Raw genomic sequence first — 24708 nt, 5'->3', positions numbered from 1 at the left:
AAATAAATAAATAAATAAATAAATAAATAAATAAATAAATAAATAAATAAAATCTTTAAAATAATAATAATAAAAATACAAAACAGCCCAGCAGCCACCTCCCCCAGCCACGGAGTTAGGCCGGAAATTTCCAGTTCATGGCAGTGAGACTCTCTTCCCTTCCCCAGGTTGTTTTCATTTATTCAAGCCTGGTGAAGGAGACCACCTTTGAGAAAGGGAGTCTGCCCTCCCACTCTTTGCCTGGAGCTTACTGATTCAGAAATGAGGGGGCTGCCTTGTGCTGCAGGCAGTCATTTACAGGGAGAGTTCATTCACATGCCCTCAAGTTGGAGGATCAATGCAAACCCAGAGATGGGGGACCCCCCCCTTCCCCTGGATATGATCAGACAGGAAGTTGGTGGGAGACACGCACAATGGCAGGCTGGGGAATGGGGGTGGTGAGAGTCTTTTTGGCCAAGGGGATCTTGCTATCTTGAAGCACCCCATGTGCTGGGGCAAGGAGACCTCTGCAGAAAGAGGCTATGGGTGAATTGCCAGAGACAGAGTGTGGAGAGGTCATAAAGACAGTGCCTGGAGCATTAGGAAACACCAAGTAGACCCCTGAAGACCCACACATGGGCCCCGAAGGCACCTGCCTCCGAATATCTGCCCTACAGAGGACACTGACCACCGATAACAGCCCCTGTTGCGCACTTGTCTCTTTTCTCTGATGCTCTAGCCCCTGCCTAGGACCTGGAAGATCAGAGCAGATAGACAAAGGAGGAAGGGCCAAGGTCAGAACACTAGCCTGAGCTGGTTAGCCCCCAGGGAGAAGCTGTGAACTAGATCTAAGATCAAGTTTTAAATTGAACTAGACTGGATTTTTTAATGCCTCAAAGTGAGTCTGAATGACCAAAATGAGATTTTTTTCTTACAATTAAGAATGACTGTAAAGAGGGGGTGCCTGAGTGGCTCAGTCGGTTAAGCATCCGACTCTTGATTTCAGTTCAGGTCATGATCTTGGGGTCCTGGGATCAAACCCCACATTGGGCTCAGCCCAGGCTCTGCTTGAGACTCTCTCTCCCCTCTGCCCCTCCCCCCACTCACTTGCTCTCTCTTTCTAAATTAAGTAAAATCTTTTTTTTCAACTTTATTTTTTTTTAAGATTTTATTTATTTATTTGTCAGAGAGAGAGAGAGAGCATAAGCAGGGGGATGGGCAGGGAGAGGGAGAAGCAGGCTCCCTGCCGAGCTAGGAGCCCGACGAGGATCTTGATCCCAGGACCCTGGGATCATGACCTGAGCAGAAGGCAGACGCTTAACCGACTGAGCCACCCAGGTGCCCCAATAAATAAAATCTTTGAAAAAAAAAAAAGAAAAACGAATTGACTGTGAAGAGATGGAACCTGCCCAAGATATTGTCAAGTGTCGGTGAAGGAACAGCTGACAGGACATGTCTGAAGAAAAATGTGCCCCATTCAAGGAGCCGTCTACTCACAGAATGTAGAACTATGTAGGCATTTACCAGAAGAAAGAGCTAAGAGTCCACAGTGTGACAGCTTCTGGGGAAGGAACTGGGGGAGCTGAGGGGAGCTGAAATTGTTGACTTATTTTTCACCACAAACCTTTTGGTATTACTTAGTCTTTAACCACATGCGTTTATTGCTTTTTAAAAATGTTTTAAGGTCAAGCCATGAAACACTATTTCCTAGCTGTCATGACAGAGTCATGCCACCTGGCATCAGCTGGCCCCGGTACACACTTGGGAATGTCAATGACTGCCAAAGATGGTCGCCAACTTTGGAATTTGGAAGGTATCCAAGCCACCTACACGCCCTCCCTCTTAACCGGTAACTCCACCTCTTACAATCCGTGTTGTGTATGGTGCAGTGGGTAAAATTCAGAGCCACACAGGCTGAGTCAAATCCCAGGTCTGCCACTTTGTAGCTGTGTGGCCTTGGGCAAGTTATTTTGATCCTCTGAAGCTTCAGTTCTCCTCTCACCCCCACCCCTTCAGCCCCCAGGACATGAGACTCACATCCTTCTTTCAGGGTTGAAAAGATTAAACATGATGATGTCAAGGTGAAACCTGATCCTTTCTCTACACCTTAACCAGGTGATTTCTGTCTTTTCCTCTCACTCTCTATCTGCCTTCTCTTCCCTCCCTCTCCCATCACACGTGTCCCTTCCTAGCTTGGGGGTCTCGGGTTCCTGTCTTTGACTCCCCACCATTCAGAACACCACATACCCTGACCTGACCACATACCCTGACTGTCTTGGCTGCCAACCACGTCATCACTTTCCCCCTGCCCACCTCAGCCCAGCACTGTGGCAAGAGTCGTCTCCTGGAAGGCTCCATTTTTCAGCCCTTTCTCCTTCCTCAAACCCCTGCCACTCCACTGAAGCCAGCTCAAGGTCCCCAAGGCCAGGGGACTCTTCCCCAGCATCACCTTTCTTGCCTTCAACCCTGCCTTTCAACACTTTGCCTTCTGATTTTTCTGACTACTTCTCTGACATCTCTTTGAGCATCTCCTCTGATGGGGATTAATGTTAGGGTTCCAGAGGCTCTGCCCTGGGCTCTTTCTCATTTCATCCACATGCATTTTCTCCAAGAGAAAATTCCACCCACTCCACCCCTTCAAGGACCCTCCACCCCTCAACTTCCAGCCCATCAGACCTGTCACTGCGCACATCCTGTTTGCTCACCAGATGTAGGAGATGAGGGGGAACACAGGTGCCCCACCCACCAGAAAGAGCAACCGCCAGTGGGGAAGGCTGTAGGCAAGCCCGGTCAGGAACAGGATTCCCACAGAGAAAAAGCAGTGTTCCAGGATGATGGCGTGGGCTCGGTGCTGGCCCATTAGCCACTCAGTGGCTGTGCGGAGTCCAAGAGGACAAGATCATGGTTAGCTCGGGATCCCTGGGGCTACCCCAGCACCCAGCCTTCTGAGATGCCCCAGCCCTGCTTGGGACAGTTCAACCTGGGTGAAGTTTCGACAGTACTTCAAAGCCAAGCAGGGTGCCTCTGTGCCCCCAGGACACACCCTAGGCCCCTTGCCTGAACTTCCAATCTCACATAGAGCCTCCAGTCCCTTCTCAACCTAACTGCTCCCTCTCAACGCCTCCTGCCTGACCACGTGTCTCTCTCTCGCAGAAATGGCCCATTTTGGCGCACAACTCCTCACAGGTGGCCTGACACGTGGTGGGGCAAGGAGTCTGTGTCCTTATCTTTGTTCTTAGTGCTTCAGGGCTTTGGCCACCTAGGCCTAGGGCTCTGTGAAGAAGCCAGTTCCCTCGGACAAGCTCCAAGGAGAAGAGGTCTCTTGCCAGGGAACCCTGAGCTCACCAGGCCATGGCAGCTGTAAGCGGAATGAGTGTATGGGCACTTGGGGCTTTCACGTCCCACAGGCCTGGGATGAAATCCCAACTCCTCCATGTAACTGTTGTGTGGCCCTGAGCAAGTTGGTTAACTTCCTGAGGCTCAAGTATCCTTCTCTGCTAAAGGCATAATAGAAGAGTACATCACGATGAAATGACACAGTACATGTAAAGGGTTTAGCAGCTGGCCCGGGCCTTCTGAAGGTCTCAGTAAATATAAGCCATGTGGGGGGGGACGCCAGAGGTATGACAGGGGAATGTGCGGGGTACGAGGGGGCTAGGATGGAGGATGAGGGTGGAAGGGCAGTCTGAGCACAGACTCGCCAGCATCCCCAGGACGAACCGTGTGGAAGCTCCCTCCACTGCCAGCCTCATATTGGGCCGCAACCCTATTAGTCCTGCGGGCTCCCCGTAGGTACGCGCCAGCCCCGCCCCCACGCTCGCCCCGCCCCCGCGGTGCACCCCCGAGGCCCCGCCCCTGCGCGCCTCCGGCCCCGCCCGCGCCCCGCCTCCCGCCTCCCCCCCCCCTCCCGACGGCTCGGCCTCACCTAAACACACGCTGCTGATGGCGTAGCACACCAGGGCCTGGGACACGGCGAAGCGGAAGAACAGGTACTGGTGAAAGCTGTTGACGAAGGCTGCCCCGAAGCCGAAGATGGCCAGCCCCAGCAGCGATATCAGGATGGTGGCGTAGCGGCCCAGCCTGCGGGCGTCCAAGGCAGGCTGCGCCAAGCGCGGACCTCCGTGGCTGGCCCGGCCCGACACCCGGGGCGGTCCTGAGCCGTGCGTGGGCTTCCAGAGTGCCCCTACCCTCGCCTCCCCCAGCTTGAGACTCTAGCTCTGAATGCCCACGAGGAGGAGGCAGGGGCTTCCAGGGACCAGAGGGAACTCCGGGACACTCACTTGTCACTTACGAACCCAAAGATGAGGGACCCTATTAGGAGGCCGGCCGTGAACATGGTCTGCACGCCTTCCGTGTCCCGGTCCTTGCCACATACCAAGTCAAACTGGGGGTTTTACGCAGGATTGGCTACAGGCCTCTACCCAGGGTCAGCCTTCTGGGTCCAGGGACAGCCTACACCCCTCCATCACGACCCCCACCCCCCACCCAGGGTGGACCTTTAGGCAGAAGGGGCCTGGACAGGAACAGGCAGCTGTGCATGTGCCCATCCTGCATCTGGCAGACCCTGGGAGCGAGGCCTGGAGAGAGGGGACCAGAGGCCCAGGCCAAAATGGGGAATAGGTAAAAATGTAACTGAGCAAAGTCTGGAATCACTGAAGACCCTTTCCCAAATACAGATGTTGGGCCCCAGCCTAGAGATTCAAATTGGGCAGGTCTGTGCGGTGAAGAGCCCAGGTTATAGCGCTGGCTGAGAAACCCTGTAAGAGGTACCTGATCAAAGCTGCTGCTTTCCCCAGTTCTCTATCTTGTGTGAGTTCAGAGGGCAGAGTGACAACTACGGAGCAATCCCCTAGAGAGATGGCAAAGCCTGCCCGCTGACATTTGCCTTGACATTCAAGTCAGCTCTAGCTTCCTGGCTAAGACAGGTGAGGCCAGGCCTAGACAACTGGGATCCTACATTTCTGCCATGGCTCTGCCTCTGCAAGGTCACCTTGGACTAGTTGCTTCCCCTCCCCGAGCCTCAGTTTCCCCACCTGTTCAGTGAGGGTGAGGGCACGTCTCTGGGGCTGTGGGGTAGCTATAGACAACTCAGGAGAAGGCACACCTCATTGACCAGTGATCGCTTCTTGGTCTCAGGATAGATCCATCCATCTTGGCATGACTCTGTGTAGTTGAGGCCAAATTGGATAATAGATTCCAGATCCCAGGCCACAGGCAAGTACATGAGGCATGTCTGGAAACTGCCATTGGGTTCTCGGGGCAGGGTCAGATTCAACTGCTGAGCCTCTGACAGGTTGGGGTCCACTGCCAGTATCCAGCTGGTATTGCAATAAGGCTTCTGGGCTGTGAACATGAAGATGTCTGCAAACATGAAGAAGGCCAACAGGATGTTGGGGATGAAGGTGAGGGCCACCAGTCTCTGCTGGAATGTGCCAAACTCCCCCACCACATCCAGGATGTTGGCAAACTTGTCATCCTGCTGGGCTTCTGTAGCCCTCAACTTGCGTAACAGCATCTCCAGAGACGGGGACTGGGTGTGTTCTGGTGCCTCAAGCTGGTTCAAGTTCATGGACGGATAGTGGGATCTGCACTTTACCTTGCAGTTGCTTTCTGTTGCCACCTGTTCAAAGAAAGGATGCAGCTCAGTCTCTGCTGACACCACTTCTCAGACATCAGAGACTGGCCTGGGAGCCACTAACCGGAAGTTTGGATTCCAGCCTTGATGTTCTTGTAGTTCCCTCCTTCACTTCTGGTTTCTTACTTAACAATTTGTTCCCCATGGGGCCCACCCACCCCTGATTTTCAGGGCAATTAGGATTTTGTAAATGTTTTAGAAAATGCTATGCTTCCCGTGTCATGAATAAGTTCCGAGGAGGTTTCTCTCCCACAGCTTCCCCACAACTGAAACTTTGGTTACACAGACAGGCAGGCGCTGCTAGTCTTGCAAAAGGTAGGAGAGATCTCCAGGGGAAATTCTTCAAAAAAATAAACAACGCGCCCCGCAAACACCCCCCCCCCCCCGAATATCTGGATCAGGAGTAGCCAGGTGACCACAGAAGTCGGGAGCCAGGCCTGGGGCACCAAAATGGTAGAGTGGCATAGAGCATCATAGAGCTTAACTGGAAAGGCCGGTAAAGGAGAGGCGGGGAAGGAGATAGCAATACTGACTAGAAGGATATTAAGCAGAACAAGCAAAGAGTTCAAAATGAAAGATTCTGAAAGTTGTGAGAAGGCAATCCATTCTGAGTAAACAGAAACAAGAACCAACAGCTCCTGACTGCAGGTGTTGGAACTGTCAGATGCAGAGTTTCTAGAACCACTATCATACAAACTTTTCAAAGACCCAAAAGTCGTAATTACAAGATGAACTAATGACAAGAAGGGGCAAAAAGAAGTTTTTGGAGGGAAGACACTGAAGTTCTAGAAGAAATGGAAACACTAATAGGAAAAAAACTGAGTCAGATTTGATTCAGAGAATTAGCACATTGGAACACACAGCCGAAATGTGAAAGAAAGGCAAAGAGACTCGGGAGATACAAGGTTTACCGTGCATCCAGTTGGAGACCCAGGGGGAGAAATGGAGAAGCAAGATTTACAGAGATAAAAGCAACGCATTTTCTAAAAACTTGGAAAACAGGAATCCGTAGATTCAGGAAGCAGCATATCCCAAGCAGGATCCATAAAAAAGAAACCCACGGCTATACACATTGTAATAAAGCTGCAGAACATCGGTGACAAAGGTCTTCAAAAACATCTAGAGAGAAGACAGATCACTGACAAATGAGAGGTGTTCACAGTCTTCTGTTAAGAAACAAGAGTTGATAAGCAACAAGGAAACCAGAAGAGAGTGAAAATCTTTGGAAAAAAAGAAAATAATAGCTGATCTAGAATTGTTGAGTTAGCAAAATTATCTGTCAAGAACTAGGGTAAAATAAAGACAGTTATAGCTAGTCAGAATTTGAGGGAGCATTTTTGTAAGAGACCTGATTTAATGGAGTTTCTAAAGAATAAGGAGGAGGGGGGCGCCTGGGTGGCTCAGTTGTTAAGGGTCTGCCTTCGGCTCAGGTCATGATCCCAGGGTCCTGGGATCAAGCCCCACATTGGGCTTCCTGCACAGCAGGAAGCCTGCTTCTCCCTCCCACTCCCCCTGCTCGTGTTCCTGCTCTCGCTATCTCTCTCTCGGTCAAATAAATAAAATCTTAAAAAAAAAAAAAGAAGGAGGAAAACTATCTCAGGAGGACAGCCTCAGATGCCAACAATGAGCAATCAAACATGGTAAACATGTAAGCAAATCCAACTATTGATTGTATTAAATAATAAAAATCCTGTCCATTTGTGGGGGGAAAAAAGATTAATGATGGGCAACAATAATGTATGTCAGGAGGGGGACAATCTGAGCCAATTCTACAACCTTTCTATTGTTTAGGGTGTAGGACAGAAAAACCAAGAGTTCAAAGGTACATTTGCATGATAAAATTTCAAGGACAACCATTCCAGTGATATATCTAGAGAACAGTAGTGGGAAAAGGTAGACTGAAGGGGAAAACAGATAGAAACCCTCAATCCAAAAGAAGTCAAGGAAAGAGAAAAAAATGAAAAGAAACAGAAAAAGCAGATGACAATAATTGAGATTAGAGAAATGAGACACGGTACATTGATTATCACTAGTTAAAGAGATGGTTGGATTGAGCCTTTTAATGATTGATTGATTTATAGAGCAGGGGGAGGGGCAGAGGGAGAGGGAGAATCTCAAGCAGATTCCCTACTGAGTGTGGAGCCGGACGTGGGGCTCCATCTGACGACCCTGAGATCATGACCTGAGCTGAAATCATGAGTTGGACACCTAACCAACTGAGCCACCCAGGTGCCCCATGGATTAAGGCTTTTAAAAGTTTACAGAGGATGGCCAGTAATTTCCAGTTCTCCCAGAACACATCCAGTTCACGTCCCTTGTGCTGGTGTAATGACTCATGGTGTCCCCTTACCCTCTCATAAGAGTTTTGATTTGCATGACAATTTGGTCACCCTGTAAGAAGGCACATTTAAAACAGAAGCATGAAAGGCTGATGGTAGGAGGATGGAAAAAGTTCTATTAGACAAGGTGCCTGGGTGGCTCAGTGGGTTAAGCGTCTGCCTTCGGCTCAGGTCATGATCTCAGGGTCCTGGGATTTAGTCCCGCACCAGGCTCCCTGCTCAGCGGGGAGTCTGCTTCTCCCTCTGCCCCTCCCCCTGCTTGTGCTCTCTCTGTCTCTCTCTCAATTAAATAAATAAAATCTTTTTTAAAAAAAAGTTCTATTAGGCAAACAGTCATCAAAAGAAAGCTGATTTAGCCATATTACTACCAGACAAAAAGATAAAGTATCACTTGGAATAGAGAGATTCATTATCTAGAGATAAAAGTTCAGTACACCACAAATGTTAATTTTAACTATATATGAACCTGACAAATGTCTTCAAATATATAAAATAATAATGGGTATAACTAACAAGAGAAATTGACAGCTCTGATATTATAATGAGAAATTTCAGTGCATCTATTCCAAGGAGTCAAAAATACAAAAACTTAGCAAAGATCAAGATTATTTGAATAACACAATTAATGAGCTTTTTCTAATGGTCATTTGTAAAATTCGGCATCTAACCACTAGAGAATACACATTTTTCTCATGCCTATACTTAGAACATTTATCAAACTTTATCATGTACCAGGCAAGAAACCAAGACTCAGCAAATTTCAAAGAAGAGTCAGAAATTGTCTTTTGACTACCATGCAATTAAATTAGAAGTCTCTAATAAACGGCTTAATAGCTTAATTTAGAATTCTTGTGTATGTCACATACATTTGTAATACAGTTGTAGTTATTTGTCAGTCTGCCTTCCATCCCGGGATCCCTTGGTCTCCTAAATGATTTTCTAAATTTGTATATGTTAAAGTTCACTCTTTGCTCTCTAAAATCCTATGGGTTTTGAAAAATGCATAGGGTCATGTATCCACTAGGACATCACAGAGTACCATACAGGAATTTCAGTGCCCTAAAAAAATTTTCTGTGTTCTACCTATTAAACCCTTCTCCTTCCTCTCTCACCCCTGGCAACCACTGGCCTTTTTACTGTATATCTTACCTTTTCCAGAATGTTATATAGCTGGAATCATACAGTATATAGCTTTTCAGGCTGGCTCCTTTCACTTAGCAATATGCACTTTAAGGGTCTTCCATAATTTTTGATGGCTTGATAGCTCTTTTTTTAATCACTGAATAATATTCTACTGTATTCACTTGCCGCAGTTTATTCATTCACCTATTGAAGAACATTTTGGTTGTTTCTAGTGTTTGGCAATTGTGAATAAAGCTGCTGAACATTTGCATGCAGGTTTTTGTGTGAACATAGTTTTCAAATCATTTGGGTAAATACCTAGGAACATGGGAGCTGGGTCATATGGTAAAACTATGTTTAGCTTTGTAAGAAACTGCCAAACTTTCTTCCAAAGTGGCTCTACCATTTTCCACTGCCACCAGCAATGAGTGAAAATGTTTGTTTGTCTGCATCCTTATCAGCAAATGGTGTTGTCAGTTTATTCGGTTTTAGTTATTTTATTTTATTTTATTTTTATTTTTGAAGATTAATTAATTAATTAATTAATTTATTTGACAGAGAGAGAGAGCAGAAGTAGGCAGAACGGGAGGGAGAAGCAGGCTCCCTGCTGAGCAGAGGGCTTGATGATCCCAGGACCATGGGATCATGACCTGAGCCAAAGGCAGACACTTAACCCACTGAGCCACACAGGCGTCCTGGATTTTAGTCCTTTTAATAGATATGTAGTGTTAGCTCATTTTTTTCATTCTTTTAAACTGTGATTCCCTAATGACAAATAATGTTGAGCATCTTTTCATATGTTTATTTGTCTCTGGTGAATTATCTCTTTGCTCACTTTTAATTTGGGATGTTTGTTTTCTTATTGTTGAGTTTTGAGTTCTTTGTATATTTTGGATACAAGTCTTTTTATTAGATATATGTTTTGCAAATATTTTCTTCAGCCTGTGGCTTGGCTTTTTAGTCTCTCTTTTTTTTTTTTTAAAGATTTTATTTATTTATTTGACAGGGAGAGACATAGCGAGAGAGGGAACACAAGCAGGGGGAGTGGGAGAGGGAGAAGCAGGCTTCCCGCGGAGCAGGGAACCCGATGCGGGGTTCGATCCCAGGACCCTGGGACCATAACCTGAGCCGAAGGCAGACGCTTAACAACTGAGCCACCCAGGCGCCACCGGCTTTTTAGTCTCTTAACAGCACCTTTTGCAGAGCAGAAGTTTTTGATGTTAATAAAGTCTAACTTAACAGTTTTTTTTTTCTTTCATAGATTCTGTTTTCAGTGTTGTATCTAAAAATTCATTGACAAACCCAAGGTCACATAGATTTTCTCCTATATTTTCTTCTCGAAGATGTATAGTTTTGTGTTTTACATTTAGGCCTATGATCCACTTTGAATTCGTTTCTGTAAAGGGTATAAAATCTATGTTTAGATTAACTTTTTTTGCCTATGGACATTCAATGATTACAGTACATTCAATCATTACAGAAAAGACTATCCTTTCTCCATTGAATTGCCTTTGCATATTTGATCAGTTGACTGTATGCGGGTCTACTTCTGGGCTCTATCTGTTCCATGGCTATATGTGTCTATTCTATTGCCAATACCATGCCATTTTGATGATGGTAGCTTTATGTAGTTAAGTCTCTAAATCGGTAGTGTGAGTCCTCCAACTTTGTTTTTCTTCACTATTGTGCTGATTCTCCTAGGTCTTTTGCTTTTCCATTTGAACTTTAGAATCAGCTTGTTGATATCTACAAAATAGGAGTCTATATATTTTTTTAAGATTTTATTTTTAGTAATCTCTACACCCAACATGGGGCTTGAACATACAACCCCAAGATCAAGAGTCACATGCTCCACTGACAGAGCCAGCCAGGTGCCCCTAGCTTGCTGTTTTGTTTTGTTTTGTTTTTAAGATTTATTTATTTATTTTGGGGAGGGGGAGTGCAAGCAAGGGTAGGGGCAGAGGGAGAGGGAAAGGAAGAAAATCTCAAGCAGATTCTCTGCTGAGCACAGAGCCAGACACGGAGCTTAATCTCATGACCCCAAGATCATGACCTGAGCCAAAATCAAGAGATGGACACTCAACTGACTGAGCCACTGAGGCACCCTTCTAGCTTGCTTTATTTTTTATTGAGATTTGTATTGAACCTATAGGTCAGGTTGGGAAGAACTGACATCTTCTTTATTTTTTATTATTATTATTTTTTAAAGATTTTATTTATTTGAGACAGAGAGAATGAGAGACAGAGAGCATGAGAGGGAGGAGGGTCAGAGGGAGAAACAGACTCCCCGCCGAGCAGGGAGCCCGATGCGGGATTTGATCCCGGGACTCCAGGATCATGACCTGAGCTGAAGGCAGTCGCTTAACCAACTGAGCCACCCAGGCGCCCGGGAAGAACTGACATCTTAATAATAATACTGGGTCTTCTGATCCATGAAGATGGAATACATATATTTTTTTAAGTTTTATAAATATGTACATATAAGATTTAAAAAATTTGTGAATAGCCCAGAAGCCAGAAAAGAGATCATAATGGCAATTTTAATATATTTATAAATGAGTCATAATGAGTGACAACATACTAAAACTTGTGGGTGATATAAAAGGTGGTGCTCTGTGGGAAATCTATAGCTTTAACTACTTTATAATAGAAAATCAGAAAGACTGAAAATAAATAAGATGCCCATGACAAAAAGTGGGAAGAACAGTAGAATAAACCCAAATAAGTAAAAGAAGGAGATAATAAAGTTAAGACAGAAATAAAAAGAATTCAAAAATATAATAAGAGAATCAACAAAGTCCAAAATTGGTTCTTTAAGCAGATGAGTAAGTTAGACACACCCCTGGTGAAATTAAATAAAACATTTAAAAACAAAGTACAATTAAGTCTTTTGTATATGCAAAAAGGAATATAAAGACACAGGAAGATTAAAAATATTAACTAAATGCTAACATCAACTTTATGTCAATGAATTTGAAACTTAGATGAATTAAATTCCTAAAACAAAATGAATCCAATGAACTCAAGAATAAATAGAAAGCCTTACAAGTTCTACAATGATGAAAGAAATGAAAGTAGGGGCGCCTGGGTAGCTCAGTCAGTTAGGTGTCTGACTCCTGATTTCAGTTCAGGTCATGATCTCAGAGTCTTGGGATGGAGCCCCACATCAGACTCTGTGCTCAGTGAGGAGTCTGCTTGAGATTCTCTCTCTCCCTCTCCCTCTGCACAGCGCCCCCATCTCTCTCTAAATAATAATAATATGAAATAAAATAAAAATAAATTTAAAAAAAGAAAGAAATGAAAGCAGAAATTAAGAACCTTTTCACAAAGAAAACACCAGACCCAAAATGTTCTATGGGATGTCTACCAAACTTTTATGTAACAGATTATCCCAGTGTATACAATTGTTTTTCAGGGAATAAGAAGAGAGAGAAACTTCCCAATCATTCTTTTTTTTTTTTAAGATTTTATTTATTTATTTGACAGAGAAAGACATGCAAGAGAAGGAACACAAACAGGAAGTGGGAGAGGGAGAAGCAGACTCCCCGCCAAGCAGGGAGCCCGATGCGGGACCCGATCCCAGGACTCCAGGATCATGACCCGAACCAAAGACAGTTGCTTAACCAACTGAGCCACGCAGGCGCCCCGAAACTTCCCAATCATTTTAACTTCAATAACAAAACTAGAGAACTATTGTACAACAATGGAAATTATAGATCCATTTAATTCATAAAGATAGTTGTAAATGCTCTAAGTACAATGTTAGTAAATCAAATTTGATACTGTATAAAGAGGAAAAATATACCACAGTCAAGTCAGTTTTAAACTAGGAATGCAAAGATGATTTTACTATTAGAAAATACAGGGGTGCCTGAGTGGTTCAGTCGTTAAGCGTCTGCCTTCAGCTCAGGTCATGATCCCAGGGTCCTGGGATCGAGCCCCACATCGGGCTCCCTGCTCAGTGGGAAGCCTGCTTCTCCCTCTCCCACTCCCCCTGCTTGTGTTCCCTCTCTCGCTGTGTCTCTCCCTGTCAAATAAATAAATAAAATCTTAAAAAAAAAAAAGAAAATACATAAATCCTATATAAGTAGAGAAAAGCCATATGATCATGTTTAGAGATGCAGAAAATGCATTTGATAAATTCAACACTGATTCATGGTTTTTTGTAAATCCTCGAAAAAAATTACAATTTCTTTGATCCAACAAAGGGAATCTACCCCCCCTCCAAATATCCTAAAATGGGGAAACATTAGAATTATTCCCTTTGAAAATGAGAAGACAAAAGTGTCCACAATCACCTCTTCAACATTGTATTAGCAACCCTAGGCAGTGCCATGAGATAAAGAGAAATTAAAAGTGTAAAGATTGGAAAGAAGAAAATAAACCCCCAAAGAATCTACAAATAATTAGAAACAAAAGGAGAAATTAGCAGAGTATAATGTGACTATATGAAAGTCAATTACATGCCTGAAAACCTAAAGCCATTCAATTTGTAAGAATAAACCACTTAATGGGAAAATGTTCAAGTTCACTTGAAATTAGAGAAATGCAAATTACAACAATACTAAGAACATTTTTTACCTATCAGACTGGCAAAAAGTAAAAACTATGACAACACAATCTGTTGGTGACACCGTGAAGAAACAAATTCCCATTGTTGATGGGAATGCAAATTGGTACAAACCTTCTGAAGGACAATTTAGCAATACCTAATACACAGGAGAGTTAACCCAGCTGCCCTGAGTTGCTTAAATCTTGCACATTCTCATAGGACCTGCGTGTGCGACTGGTCTTCAGCTGGCTTCTAGGAATGGAGCCCTGTGCTACAAACTGGTAAGAGTATTTTGCATGCTTGGAACTTTGAACCACGTTGTACTGGCCTATCTGTGTGGTTTGTGCCTTATGGGGAACATCTTCTTTCCTAAGGTCTGAAATTGAGTCATGAAGTTACAGTAACTGCAGTTAATCAGGAAGGTACTTTGTGCCTATGTGACCAACCCCTGTCCCCCGCCCCCAGGGGCATTAAAAACCCTCAACTCAGGCTCAGGGAAGGTTCCCTGGCAGAAAAAAAACTTGACTTATGTTGCTACTGTTCATCGCTGGGGGAGTAAGGGCGTGCTGTGTAATTCTGCTGAAGAGTACTGTTGGAAGCTGGTGCTTGGTTCCCCTAGACTCCACCCCAAGCATCTTTCTCCTTTATTGATCTTGCTTTGTATCCTTCCGCTGTAATAAATTTTAGTGGTGAGTATAATAATTTCTGAGGCCTGTGAGTGCATCTGGTGAATCCCAGAACTGGGGGTGGTCTTGGAGACCACTGAAACACTTGACAGAATTACATATGCACTAACTTTTTGGCTCAGCAAGATACACTTTCATCAATAAGAAAATACAAAGGCACAAGATTATTCACTGCAGCATTGATGGTATTGCAAAATATTAGGAACAATCTAAATGTCCATACATAGGAGAGTGGTTGAATAAAAGATAGTACATCTGCCCAATGGAATATTATGCAGCTGTAAAAAAAAAAAAAAGGAAGAGGAAAATTTCTATGAACTGATATGGAATGACTTCCAGGCCACACTGGTGAGTGAGAAAAGCAATATGTTCAAGAATATATATAATATGCTACCTTTCATATAATAAAGGGAGCTATAAGGTATATGCTCATTTGTGGGGAAAAAAATACAGGACAGGTAAGTCACAGGCTAATGAGATTGGTTATCTATGAGAGGGAGTGGGTGCAAACAGGTGATGGGGGTAAAGGAATGAGGGGGAGTGATGGAAGTATAGCTTCTCTAAGTATAGCTTTTTGTATTCTGACCCTTGGAACCATAGCATGTTTCACATACACCCCCCTCCTCAAATAAATAATTAAAATTAATCAGGACAAGGCAAAAATCCAAATGGCAAACTTAAGTGTATTATAAATAAACGTCGTAACCACCTTGAAGGGGACAGAGAAGAAAAGAACTAGCCTAAGTAACTTTGGAAAATAATATGTTGATGATATAAAGCTGAAGATAAGAATTGTACAAAAATGTATTCTAGTTAGTGCATCTGTTTGTCATGGGGACAATGAATTTGCAATTCTGAAACTTTATGTACATGCTGGAGTTAAGCAAATAACTATATTGTAGATAATAAGAGCTAGATTTCTGTTAGAGAGAAGAGTTACAACCAAGGACAGGGGAAGACTAGAATGAAGACCATGGCGTTGGATTGGAATCAAAGGTACCAGTATGAACTCATGACTTCAGACACATATGGGGAGATAGCGAGATGCTGGATATGTATTTTCTAGCCCTGCACACTGAGATGGCCCACAAGCAGTGAACCTCATAGCAATGATCACACCTAGTACTCAGATCTTGGTTTCTAAGTAAAAGAATGAGGGTTCTTTGGAGAAGTGGTTGATCCCAGGACTGGAGCAGGAAAAATGCAAGATGCGGGGGAGGGGGAGAGATGTTTTGTGCTGCCATAAAGTAAAGAAGCGGCCTTGAAAATGACAGGGCCATGTCAGAAGGACATAGAAGCCAACCAGAAGAAGTCCCCCAAAACCAAACCTGGGACAATTTTAGCAACAAAATAAATAATGATCGTAATAGATTATAACCTATAAACTAAATATACCTGAGTCCATGCTGATAAAATAGTTAACAGGAGAAAAGGGATGGCTCTTCCTTACTATAGAATTCTACATTAATAATATAGAAGGAATGATGGAAATAGAAAATCACCATTTGGCAAGCACCAGAGTTTTAATCACTGCAGGCAAGAATCATTGATGGTGGCTCAGTTGGTTAAGCGACTGCCTTTGGCTCAGGTCATGATCCTGGAGTCCCAGGATCGAGTCCCGCATTGGGCTCCCTGCTCAGCAGGGAGTCTGCTTCTCCCTCTGACCCTCCCCCCTCTCATGCTCTCTCACTCTCTCTCTCTCAAATTAAAAAAAAAAAGACTCATTGATGGATATATAAAACTAGAGGATGAACATATGAGAAACAGATATTTGCAGAGTCTCAAAGTATCTCCCCATATGATACTTACCAATTACAAAGGGGAAAACAATAACTTTATAATGAAGAAATTTGTCAGACACCACTTCAAACAAGTGATCAAAGTTAAAATCACCGGTAACGGGACATGTTGACATCAGGTACCCCTTGATACCACGCACTAAGAAGGGTATATCGGGGCGCCTGGGTGGCTCAGTCGGTTAAGCGTCTGCCTGTAGCTCAGGTCATGACACCGGGGTCCTGGGATCAAGTCCCACATTGGGCCCTCTGCCTCCTGCTCTGCCTACTTGTGCTCTTTCTCTGTCAAATAAATAAATAAAATCTTCAAAAAAAAAAAGTCAAATTTTGAGTTTTTTTAAAAAAGAAGGGTATATCATCACTTCTTGCCAAAAATGCATAATGTTGATACAATCATAAGAAAACACCAAACAAATTTAGGAACATTCTACAAAATAACTAGCTAGTACTTTGCAAAAGTGTCAAAGCATGAAAGATGAAGCTGATTTTTTCTAGGTTGGAGGAGACTAGGAAGACAACTGAATGCAGTGTGGGCCCAGCCCTGACTCCGGGGAAGGAGCCAGGAGCAGCCCAGTCGCTTGCTGCCTCCCAGCGAGCAGCTCCCCTGCCTGGAGGTTAGAGGGTGATGGGTGCCAATGGCTCTATCGATTATGGCCTTAAAAGGGCCTAGAATGAAGCCACCAACTTTTACTGTGTCGGGATCCTTGTCAGCTTTGGGCTCTTCATGTGTGCCAAAAGGAATAAAAAGAAAATTATGAGGGTATCCAGTGTGCCACCTATAGCAGAAACTTCATTAGAGCCCAACTTCTATGACACGATAAGCAAAATTCAATTAAGATAGCAACTGGAGGGCGCCTGGGTGGCTCAGTTGGTTGAGTGACTGCCTTCGGCTCAGGTCATGATCTCGGGGTCCTGGGATCGAGCCCCGCATCGGGCTCCCTGCTCGGTGGGAAGCCTGCTTCTCCCTCTCCCACTTCCCCTGCTTGTGTTCCCTCTCTCGCTGTCTCCCTCTCTGTCAAATAAATAAATAAATAAATAAATAAATAAATAAATAAATAAATAAATAAACAAACCTTTAAAAAAAAAAAAGATAGCAACTGGAAATGTATTCCATTTCCAGGAAGTCTCGCTATCAGCAGCCATTAAACCAAGCTAACAATATGCGGCTCTCGTTGGAATGAAATCTCAGAAAATGAGCAATATAAGTAATTGTTGTTAAACAACACAGTAGCAAACTCCTAATTCTACTAAATCATGAACAGCATTTTTAAAAAACTCTGTCTCCATAGAATCATTTATTTGTGACTTTTCCATAGTGTGTGTGTGTGTGTTTGTGTGTTTCATTTTGCTGTTTAAAATTGCATGTCAGGGGGCGCCTGGGTGGCTCAGTCGTTAAGCGTCTGCCTTTGGCTCAGGTCATGATCCCAGGGTTCTAGGATCGAGCCCCACATAGGGCTCCCTGCTCCGCGGGAAGCCTGCTTCTCCCTCTCCCACTCCCCCTGCTTGTGTTCCCTCTCTCGCTGTGTCTCTGTCAAATAAATAAAATTAAAAAAAAAAAAAATTGCATGTCAGTGGTGCTTGGCTGGCTCAGTCGGTAGAGCATGCAACTCTTGATCTTGGGGTCGTGAGCTCAAACCCCACATTGCCCATAGAGCTACTCTTAAAAAAAATAACAATAAAAATAAATAAATTTCATCTCTTACTCATTTGTTACACAAATTTAAAAAATGGCTTAAGAAGCCTGAACACATGGGGGCACCTGGGTGACTCAGTCAGTTAAGCCTCCCACCCTTGATTTCAGCTCAGGTCATGATCTCAGGGTTGTGAGATCCAGCCCTGCATTGAGCTCCACACTGGGCATGGAGCCTGCTTAAGATTCTCTCTCTCATTCTCCCTCTGCCCCTTCCTCCCTCCCTTAAAAAAAAAACTTATGAAAATATGTTGAGAAAGCAAAATACGTGGAGAGATATCTAATGGCCATGAATAAAAATTGTCAACTCTTTCCCATATTGATCTCTAGGTTCAGTAGAATTCCAGTCAAAATCCAAAAGGTACTTTTGTGAAATTTCTCAAGATGATTGCAAAATATGGAAGAATAAAGGGCATGAATACCTAAGACAATTCTGAAGAATCGTAGAGAGGAATGATTTGTCTGGCCAGATATCAAAATTTATTATAAAGTTACATTCATTAAAGACACAGTGGTAACAGTTTATGAATAGCTAAATAGAAAGCCCAGAAATAGACCTATACAAACAAAAGTTTGGAAGGAAAAAGAGAGCAGCATGACTGATCAGAAATGGAAGAAAAATGCTTCACATCATAAACAAAAATTCCAGCTCTCTTAAGGACTCAAGAACAAAACTTTTAGTAGAAAATATAAGGAATATATGTTTTACTTTCAGGTGAGAATTTTTTAAAGATTTTATTTATTTGTCAGAGAGAGAGAGAGAGAGCCCAAGCAGGGGGGAGGGGCAGAGGGAGAAGCAGGCTCCCCACTGAACAAAGAGCCCAATGCAGGACTTGATCCCAGGACCCTGGGATCATGGCCCGAGTTGAAGGCAGACCCTTAACCGACTGAGCCACCTAGGCGTCCCTTGGGTGAGGATTTCTTAATCAAGACACAAAAGCTATGCTATTTTATGCTAACCATAAAGTTGTTAAATGATAAATTGACTACTTGCAGATGAAAATTTAAAAAAAAAAAAAAAAGCCACAACTGGGAGAATAAGTTTGCAAACACATATTACTGGGGGAAAAAATGAGAATCAAGAATAAAGAACCTTACAAATCAAAAATAAAAAGACAATAGAAAACTGAGTGAGAGATATGAATGGGCATTTCAGGCACAGAAAATTCCTGTGGCACACAAACATGAACAAATGTTTGGCTTCTTTAATAATGAGGGAAATGCAAATCAGGGCCATAATGAGATATTTACACTCATTTGCTTGACAAGATTAGGAAGTCTGACAATACCAAGTCATCATTTCTGGCAGGATTATTCCTAGTTCCACTTGGAAAAGCAACCTGGCATTGTCTTATACAGTTGAATATTTGCATACCTTATGACCCAGCAATTCTACTTCTAGGTATATACCTTCGGGAAACATTTTTACATACGATCCAGGAATGGACAGCAAAATGTTTATGATAACACACATCAAATATGAAAAAAAAGAGCACAAATGCTCATTAACAGAGCAATGGATAAAGTGTAGTATATTTAAATAATGGAATACAATACAACAATGAAAATGAATACACTTTAGCTACATCCATTAGGACTTGACCATCCCGGGCTTTAAAGATGGAGGGGATCAGCAGCCAAGCAAAGTGGGCAGCCCGTAGAAGCTGGAAAAGGTAAGAAAATGAATTCTCCTCTAGAGCCTCCAGAAAGGAATGCAGCCCTACTGACAGTTTGATTTTAGCCTAGTAAGACCCATTTTGGACTTCTGACCTCCAGAACCAGAAGGTAACAGATTTGTGGGAAGTGACTGTGTTTGTAGTAACTTGCCGTAGCAGCTATCAAGAACCAATACAGTGTGTATGCGTGGCAGGCTGGAGGGGGTGGCGGTAGATAGAGACCTCCCAGATAGGGGACTTCACTCTCCTCACAGAGTTGCCTTTCAGGCCTGGAGCCAGCTGAACTAGCCTTCTCCTGCCAGGTACCCTTCAGTGTGCCCCTCACGGGGCCCTGCCCGTCTGCAAGGCTCTGGAGCATTTGTTTCCTCTACTGACCCCAAAGGTCCCCTGCCAGGGGGGCAGGCCCCAGGCAGTTGGTTCTGCGTACAAAAGAGGCCCAGGAAAGGGAGGTAAAGCCGGGAGCAGCACTTTATCTGAGGGCAGGAAATGGTCAAATACCATACCTGAGAACTCGCATTTCCTGTGAGGGCAGCCTGCTCCTTCCACAGACTTCTCATAGCTGAACAGGCCCCAGCAGGCTCCTGTCCACATCTGTGCTGAGAACACAGGCCCACAGTTGCCAGGTGTCATCATAATTGCCACCTTCCACACACCCCCAGTCCCTCCTCCCTGGAGACAGAACCACAAGCCAAAGCCAGGGCCCACCTGACCACAATCCAGGCCCAGCTAGACCCTTGGAAGCAGAACTCTTGGGTTCCATTGGTGGCCGGGGAATAATGTCACAATGGGGCAGGGAGGTCCTCCGGGTGGGGAGGGATGGTGAGGAGCAGCATTCTACTCCAGCATTCTACTCCATTCTACTCCAGCCACAGACCCTAGAGACAGAATGGGGCAAGGTGGGCTGGGAAAATCTCCACATGAGGGCAGATGGTTCTGGCACCTGGAGCACCTGCTGTCCCCATAAGCCCCACTGAGGGAAACTCTCTTACCCTTCCAGACACAACTTGCGCATCCCGGGTCCCCATGCCCAGGGCGGGGAAGGGGGAGGAGAGTCAGAGGCGCTCAGTTGTCTTCAGACCTGAGAACAGAGCTAGAAGCAGAGTTGAGGCCTGAGGCAGTGTAGGTTTAAGATTTGGTGGTGGGAAGTTTGGGGAGCCGCCATAGGATGGGTTCTCCTTTCTCAGAAAGGAGGGGAGTTCTATGTTAGAATGGAAATAGGAGGAAGGGAGTTATGCAGATGGAGGGTGGAAATGGCCACTGGTGAAGGGTGGAAGCTGACTAGAAAAGGCTGGTAGGAAGGCTGGGTGCTGTTAAGCCCAGTGGATGCTGGTGACCGGGAATTCACAGGATAGGCCTGCTGGGCGTGTGACTCTGGCAGTGACCAGCCATCTGGGGTGCAGGGAGAGCGAAGGCAGATGATGGGGTTCACTCGCTGCTGTGGTTTTCTAGCTGGGCACAACCAGAGTAGAGGGGTTAAGGAGTAGGCTTCTGGCAACAGGGAGAAACGGTGTCTGTCCCCGGTAGACTTGAAAACCATGGCGGACACCCTCTAATCTGAGCAGAGAGGACCCAGGTGGGGAGAAAGTACCCAAGTCAGCAGCCCAGGGGGCCTGGTGAGGCGAAGGATGGTGTTATGGACTGAACGTTTGTGTCCCCCAAATGTATAGGTTGAAGCCCTAGCCCCCAATGCGTGATGGTCTTTGGAGATGGGTCTTCGGAAGGCGATTCCGTTTAGGTCAGGTCATGAGAGTGGGGCCCTCGGGTGAGAGTCGTGGCGAGAAGGTGGCCGTGTCTGCAAGCCAGGAAGAGCCCTCACCAGAACTGGCACTGCCGGCACTCAGCCTCCAGAAATGTGAGAAAACACATTTGTGTGTTTCAGCCACCTGTCTGTGGCACTTTGTCATTGCAGCATGGCAGACGCGGGCAGAGAGGGACAACGGAGCGAGCGGGCCGGGAGGAGGGGGCTGCGGGCAGAGGACGGGCTGTCTCAATCAGAGGGTCCTCCATTTCTTGACGTATATGCCAGCGATTGTTGGGACTTTGGAGATGGACGTGTATTTTCCCAGAGGACAGCAGGAGCTAGGGTGGGAGGGACAGCGGTGAACCAGGGAGTTTTAGGGGAATGAGCTGGAAGTCAGGACTTAGAGGTTTCTGCCAGAGGGAAGCCACAGAGCAGCCACAGCGAGGAGCAGGAGGTTCTTGGCCCAGCTCCCCAGCCCTGGGGCCCAGCGGCGCAGGCCAGGGGGGACACCAATCAGGTGTTCGCCTCCTAGTCCCTCCAGTCCATGGTCATCACCCCCATTTAATCATCAGATAAGATGAGGTGGTAAATGTGTGCAACTGAGTTCATTGTAATGATGCCCTGCCTTGTTCCTCTGACCCTGCTTTTGCCCTCTTCCAACATGTTCTTCAGAGATAGGGTGAGTTTTATAATATAGATCTGCTCTGGCCACTCCCTTGCTCAAAGAGAAAAGACAGTCAGTGCCTTTCATTGCTCTCAGAACAAAGTTTGAAATTAAACATGTGTGGTCTTCTAAGCCCCACCTGAGTGTGCCTTCTCAAGCTCCCAGAACTTCCAGCTCCACACGTGCCTATTCCTGGTCTCCTCCCCAACGCCCTTCTGCACCTCCTGCCTGCCTGCTCTTCATCTGGCCTGCACTTCCTTCTCCTCCTAGATGCCCGTCCTTGGGGGGCCTTCCAGGCCCTGCACCTGCGTCAGCTGCCTTGTGTAACCCCACTGGGTCTTCTCCTCATCCACAGCATTCTCCTGAGTCACCGGGGAGGGGGGTGCGGGGGGGCGGTTCAATAGCTGCAGATGAATTGTGCATTTCTGGGTCCAGCATGCTCCCTAAGATGGAGCATGGGTGAGTGGGTTTGTCAGTGAGGCAAGCCCAGGGTGTGTAAGTCAGGGCCACGCTCCAAGACTCTGTCCTGAGACCCAGGGGTGCGGGGGTGGGGTGGGGGGTTGGCACTCCTTTCCTATCTCCTTGAACCTCGGGGGTAGACGAACAGAGCCCTCTGCCTTTCACACTCAAGATTAGAATCCTTGAGAATTTGTGTAAAGGGACCTATGAAATCATCCACCCTACAATGGGAAGCCTAAGTAGCAGGCTCCTGTCACCAAGGCCTGAGAGCTGAGCCGTGTCCTCGCCTCCATACAGCTAACCATAAGGGCTCATTGCTAGTGTGTCTCCCAAATCTGGGCTTTTCTCTGATCAACACAGTCTATGGAGAACCGCCATGGTCCAGCCTATACTGGAAACTTCCTCGTCCCATCAGGCCCCCTTTCTCTCATGCTCCTCGGGATAGAGTTAAGATTGGCCTGCATATCTTCTCACCTGAGGTCCCAGGGTCTCAGCTGCTGACCTCCTATCAGCAACTGCTAAAAGACAGACATTTCCCATTTACACAGAACAAATCACAGGGCGCTTTTTAATACATACAAAGAAAAATCTTGCCGGGGTGCCCGGGTGGCTCAGTCGGTTAAGCGTCTGCCTTCAGCTCAGGTCATGATCCCAGGGTCCTGGAATCGAGTCCCGCATCGGGCTCCCTGCTTGGTGGGGAGCCTGCTTCTCCCTCTGCCTGCCACTCTCCTGCTTGGGCTCTCTCTCTCTCTCTGTCAGATAAAGAAATAAAATCTTAAAGAAAGAAAAAAAAAAGAAGAAGAAAAATCTTTCCCCCAACAGCCCACAATCCCTAAAAAAAAGAGAAAAAGAATAAGAAAGTGCTCAAAGACCTGCCCAAAGGCAATAGGTGAATCTTTGCATTGATGTTTGTGTCCTAAAGGATCTGTTCAAGTCTCTTTCCAGGAACGGAGATCATTCTGCTTCAAAAGAATGTGAGTGTCCATATTTTAGAGAAAACTGCCTCTGGCTTTGAACTGGCTGCTTTCCAAATCCCATGCAGGTTTTCCCAGCCAGGCAGATTTAGCCTGGGCGCCACACTATGCCACAAAAGACATTCAAATATCCCCAGTGGGTGATGTTAGCTTGGGATTCCACGATTGGGTACGTAGCAGGAACCTAAATGAAACTTTTTCCTGTCACTTCAAAGCTGAGTCTGTGAGTAAAAAATATCCATGTATTCAAAAGAGGTGCTGGACACCTTCCTTGCCGGATTCGCAAAGATGGAGAAACTAGCCCAGCACCTACCGCCCCCTCCAGCCTCTATAGGAGAAGGTGAGTGGGAGAGAGGGAGGGAGGTTCTGAAGGAACCCTCCTTCTTCAGGCCTGGAGCTGCTTGTGAGAAGGAGACGGTGAACCTCACCGTCTCGGCTGGGAGGCTAGCTGGGGTTACCTGGGAGGCAGGGCAAAGTGGCGGCCAAGGCCAGGAAAGCGCTTTTCCACCGTTTGCTGGTGCAAAGATGTATGGTGCTCTCGTGGGCCAGGTAGTTGCCAGGGAAGATAGCCTGGCCTGCGGTCACTTGATGGGACCCCACCCAGGAGGGCTGTCTTGTAAGGAAAGGTATGCTGGCAGCAAGACAGACTATGTGGGGAGCAGTGCTGGGAGGCAGGAGCTGAAGAGGGGCCCGAGAGGTCAGCTGGGAGTACGCTGCTCAGACGCAGGAACAGGCATGGGTCCTGGGAGCACCGCTGAGAAATCCCAGCAAGATGTCCCCATGGAAGAGCCGGGAAACAGCTACGGCCAGCAGCAGCTAAGGAGCAAGACCGCTGCCCTTTCCCCTCATCCTGTAAGAGCCCTCTCCGCAGGAGCCAGAGGGGACAGAGGGGGAAAGGGAGGAGGAAGAGGAGGAGAGGAACACCCAGCCTCCTCTCTTGCCCCACCGGGGATTCCCGGGCCGCCCTGTTAGGTGTGAGCCAAAGGTGGGGCTGGGGATGGAGGATCTTTGAAGAGAATGCAAGCCTGAAGCTTTGATCTGGAGCAGACACAGAGTCCTCTCTCAGCAGGATCAAATGCCCTATGGGGCCGCTGATGTAGTTTGGAGTTTGGGTCTGAGAGCTAATGGCCGAGAAAGAATTCTTGAGATGTTTTTGGTGCAAAAAAGGTGATTTTATTAAAGCACGGGGACAGGACCCATGGGCAGAAAAGGCTGCATTCTAAGTATAAGGAGTGAGTGACTGATTATATAGGCTTTTTTTATCCTCTGGAGGGGGGAGATGATGTTAGTGTTCCAGGAAATTGAGTCTATAGGTTTCTGGAGGTCTGACTATTCTCAAGATTGTGCTTTTCTTTCTTTCTTTCTTTCTTTCTTTCTTTCTTTCTTTCTTTCTTT

The 24708-nt window shown here is 45.7% G+C and overlaps 1 protein-coding gene and 1 pseudogene across 1 annotated transcript in view; one reads left to right on the top strand and one right to left on the bottom strand.

Annotated features, from left to right (window-relative positions):
• The window catches only part of SLC22A14 (solute carrier family 22 member 14), a 13110-nt gene extending 7441 nt beyond the window's left edge, over window positions 1-5669 (bottom strand). Inside the window, exons 1-4 of the mRNA XM_034988180.1 lie at window positions 5084-5669; window positions 4260-4363; window positions 3905-4059; window positions 2685-2853 (exon numbers count right to left, since the gene is read on the bottom strand). Of these exons, the coding sequence (XP_034844071.1) occupies window positions 2685-2853; window positions 3905-4059; window positions 4260-4363; window positions 5084-5548 (893 nt within the window). The 5' untranslated portion in view covers window positions 5549-5669. The remainder of the gene's footprint in view (window positions 1-2684; window positions 2854-3904; window positions 4060-4259; window positions 4364-5083) is intronic.
• Window positions 5670-16584: 10915 nt separating this feature from the next.
• Window positions 16585-17290, top strand: LOC117999226 (annotated as a pseudogene).
• The last annotated feature ends 7418 nt before the right edge of the window (window positions 17291-24708 follow it).

Source organism: Mirounga leonina, unplaced genomic scaffold (genome assembly GCF_011800145.1).
Source record: "Mirounga leonina isolate KUSES-001 unplaced genomic scaffold, KU_Mleo_1.0 Mir_115, whole genome shotgun sequence".
Taxonomy (NCBI): domain Eukaryota; kingdom Metazoa; phylum Chordata; class Mammalia; order Carnivora; family Phocidae; genus Mirounga; species Mirounga leonina.
Note: the sequence above shows the minus strand (reverse complement) of the source record. Positions and strands in the feature narration are given on the sequence as shown.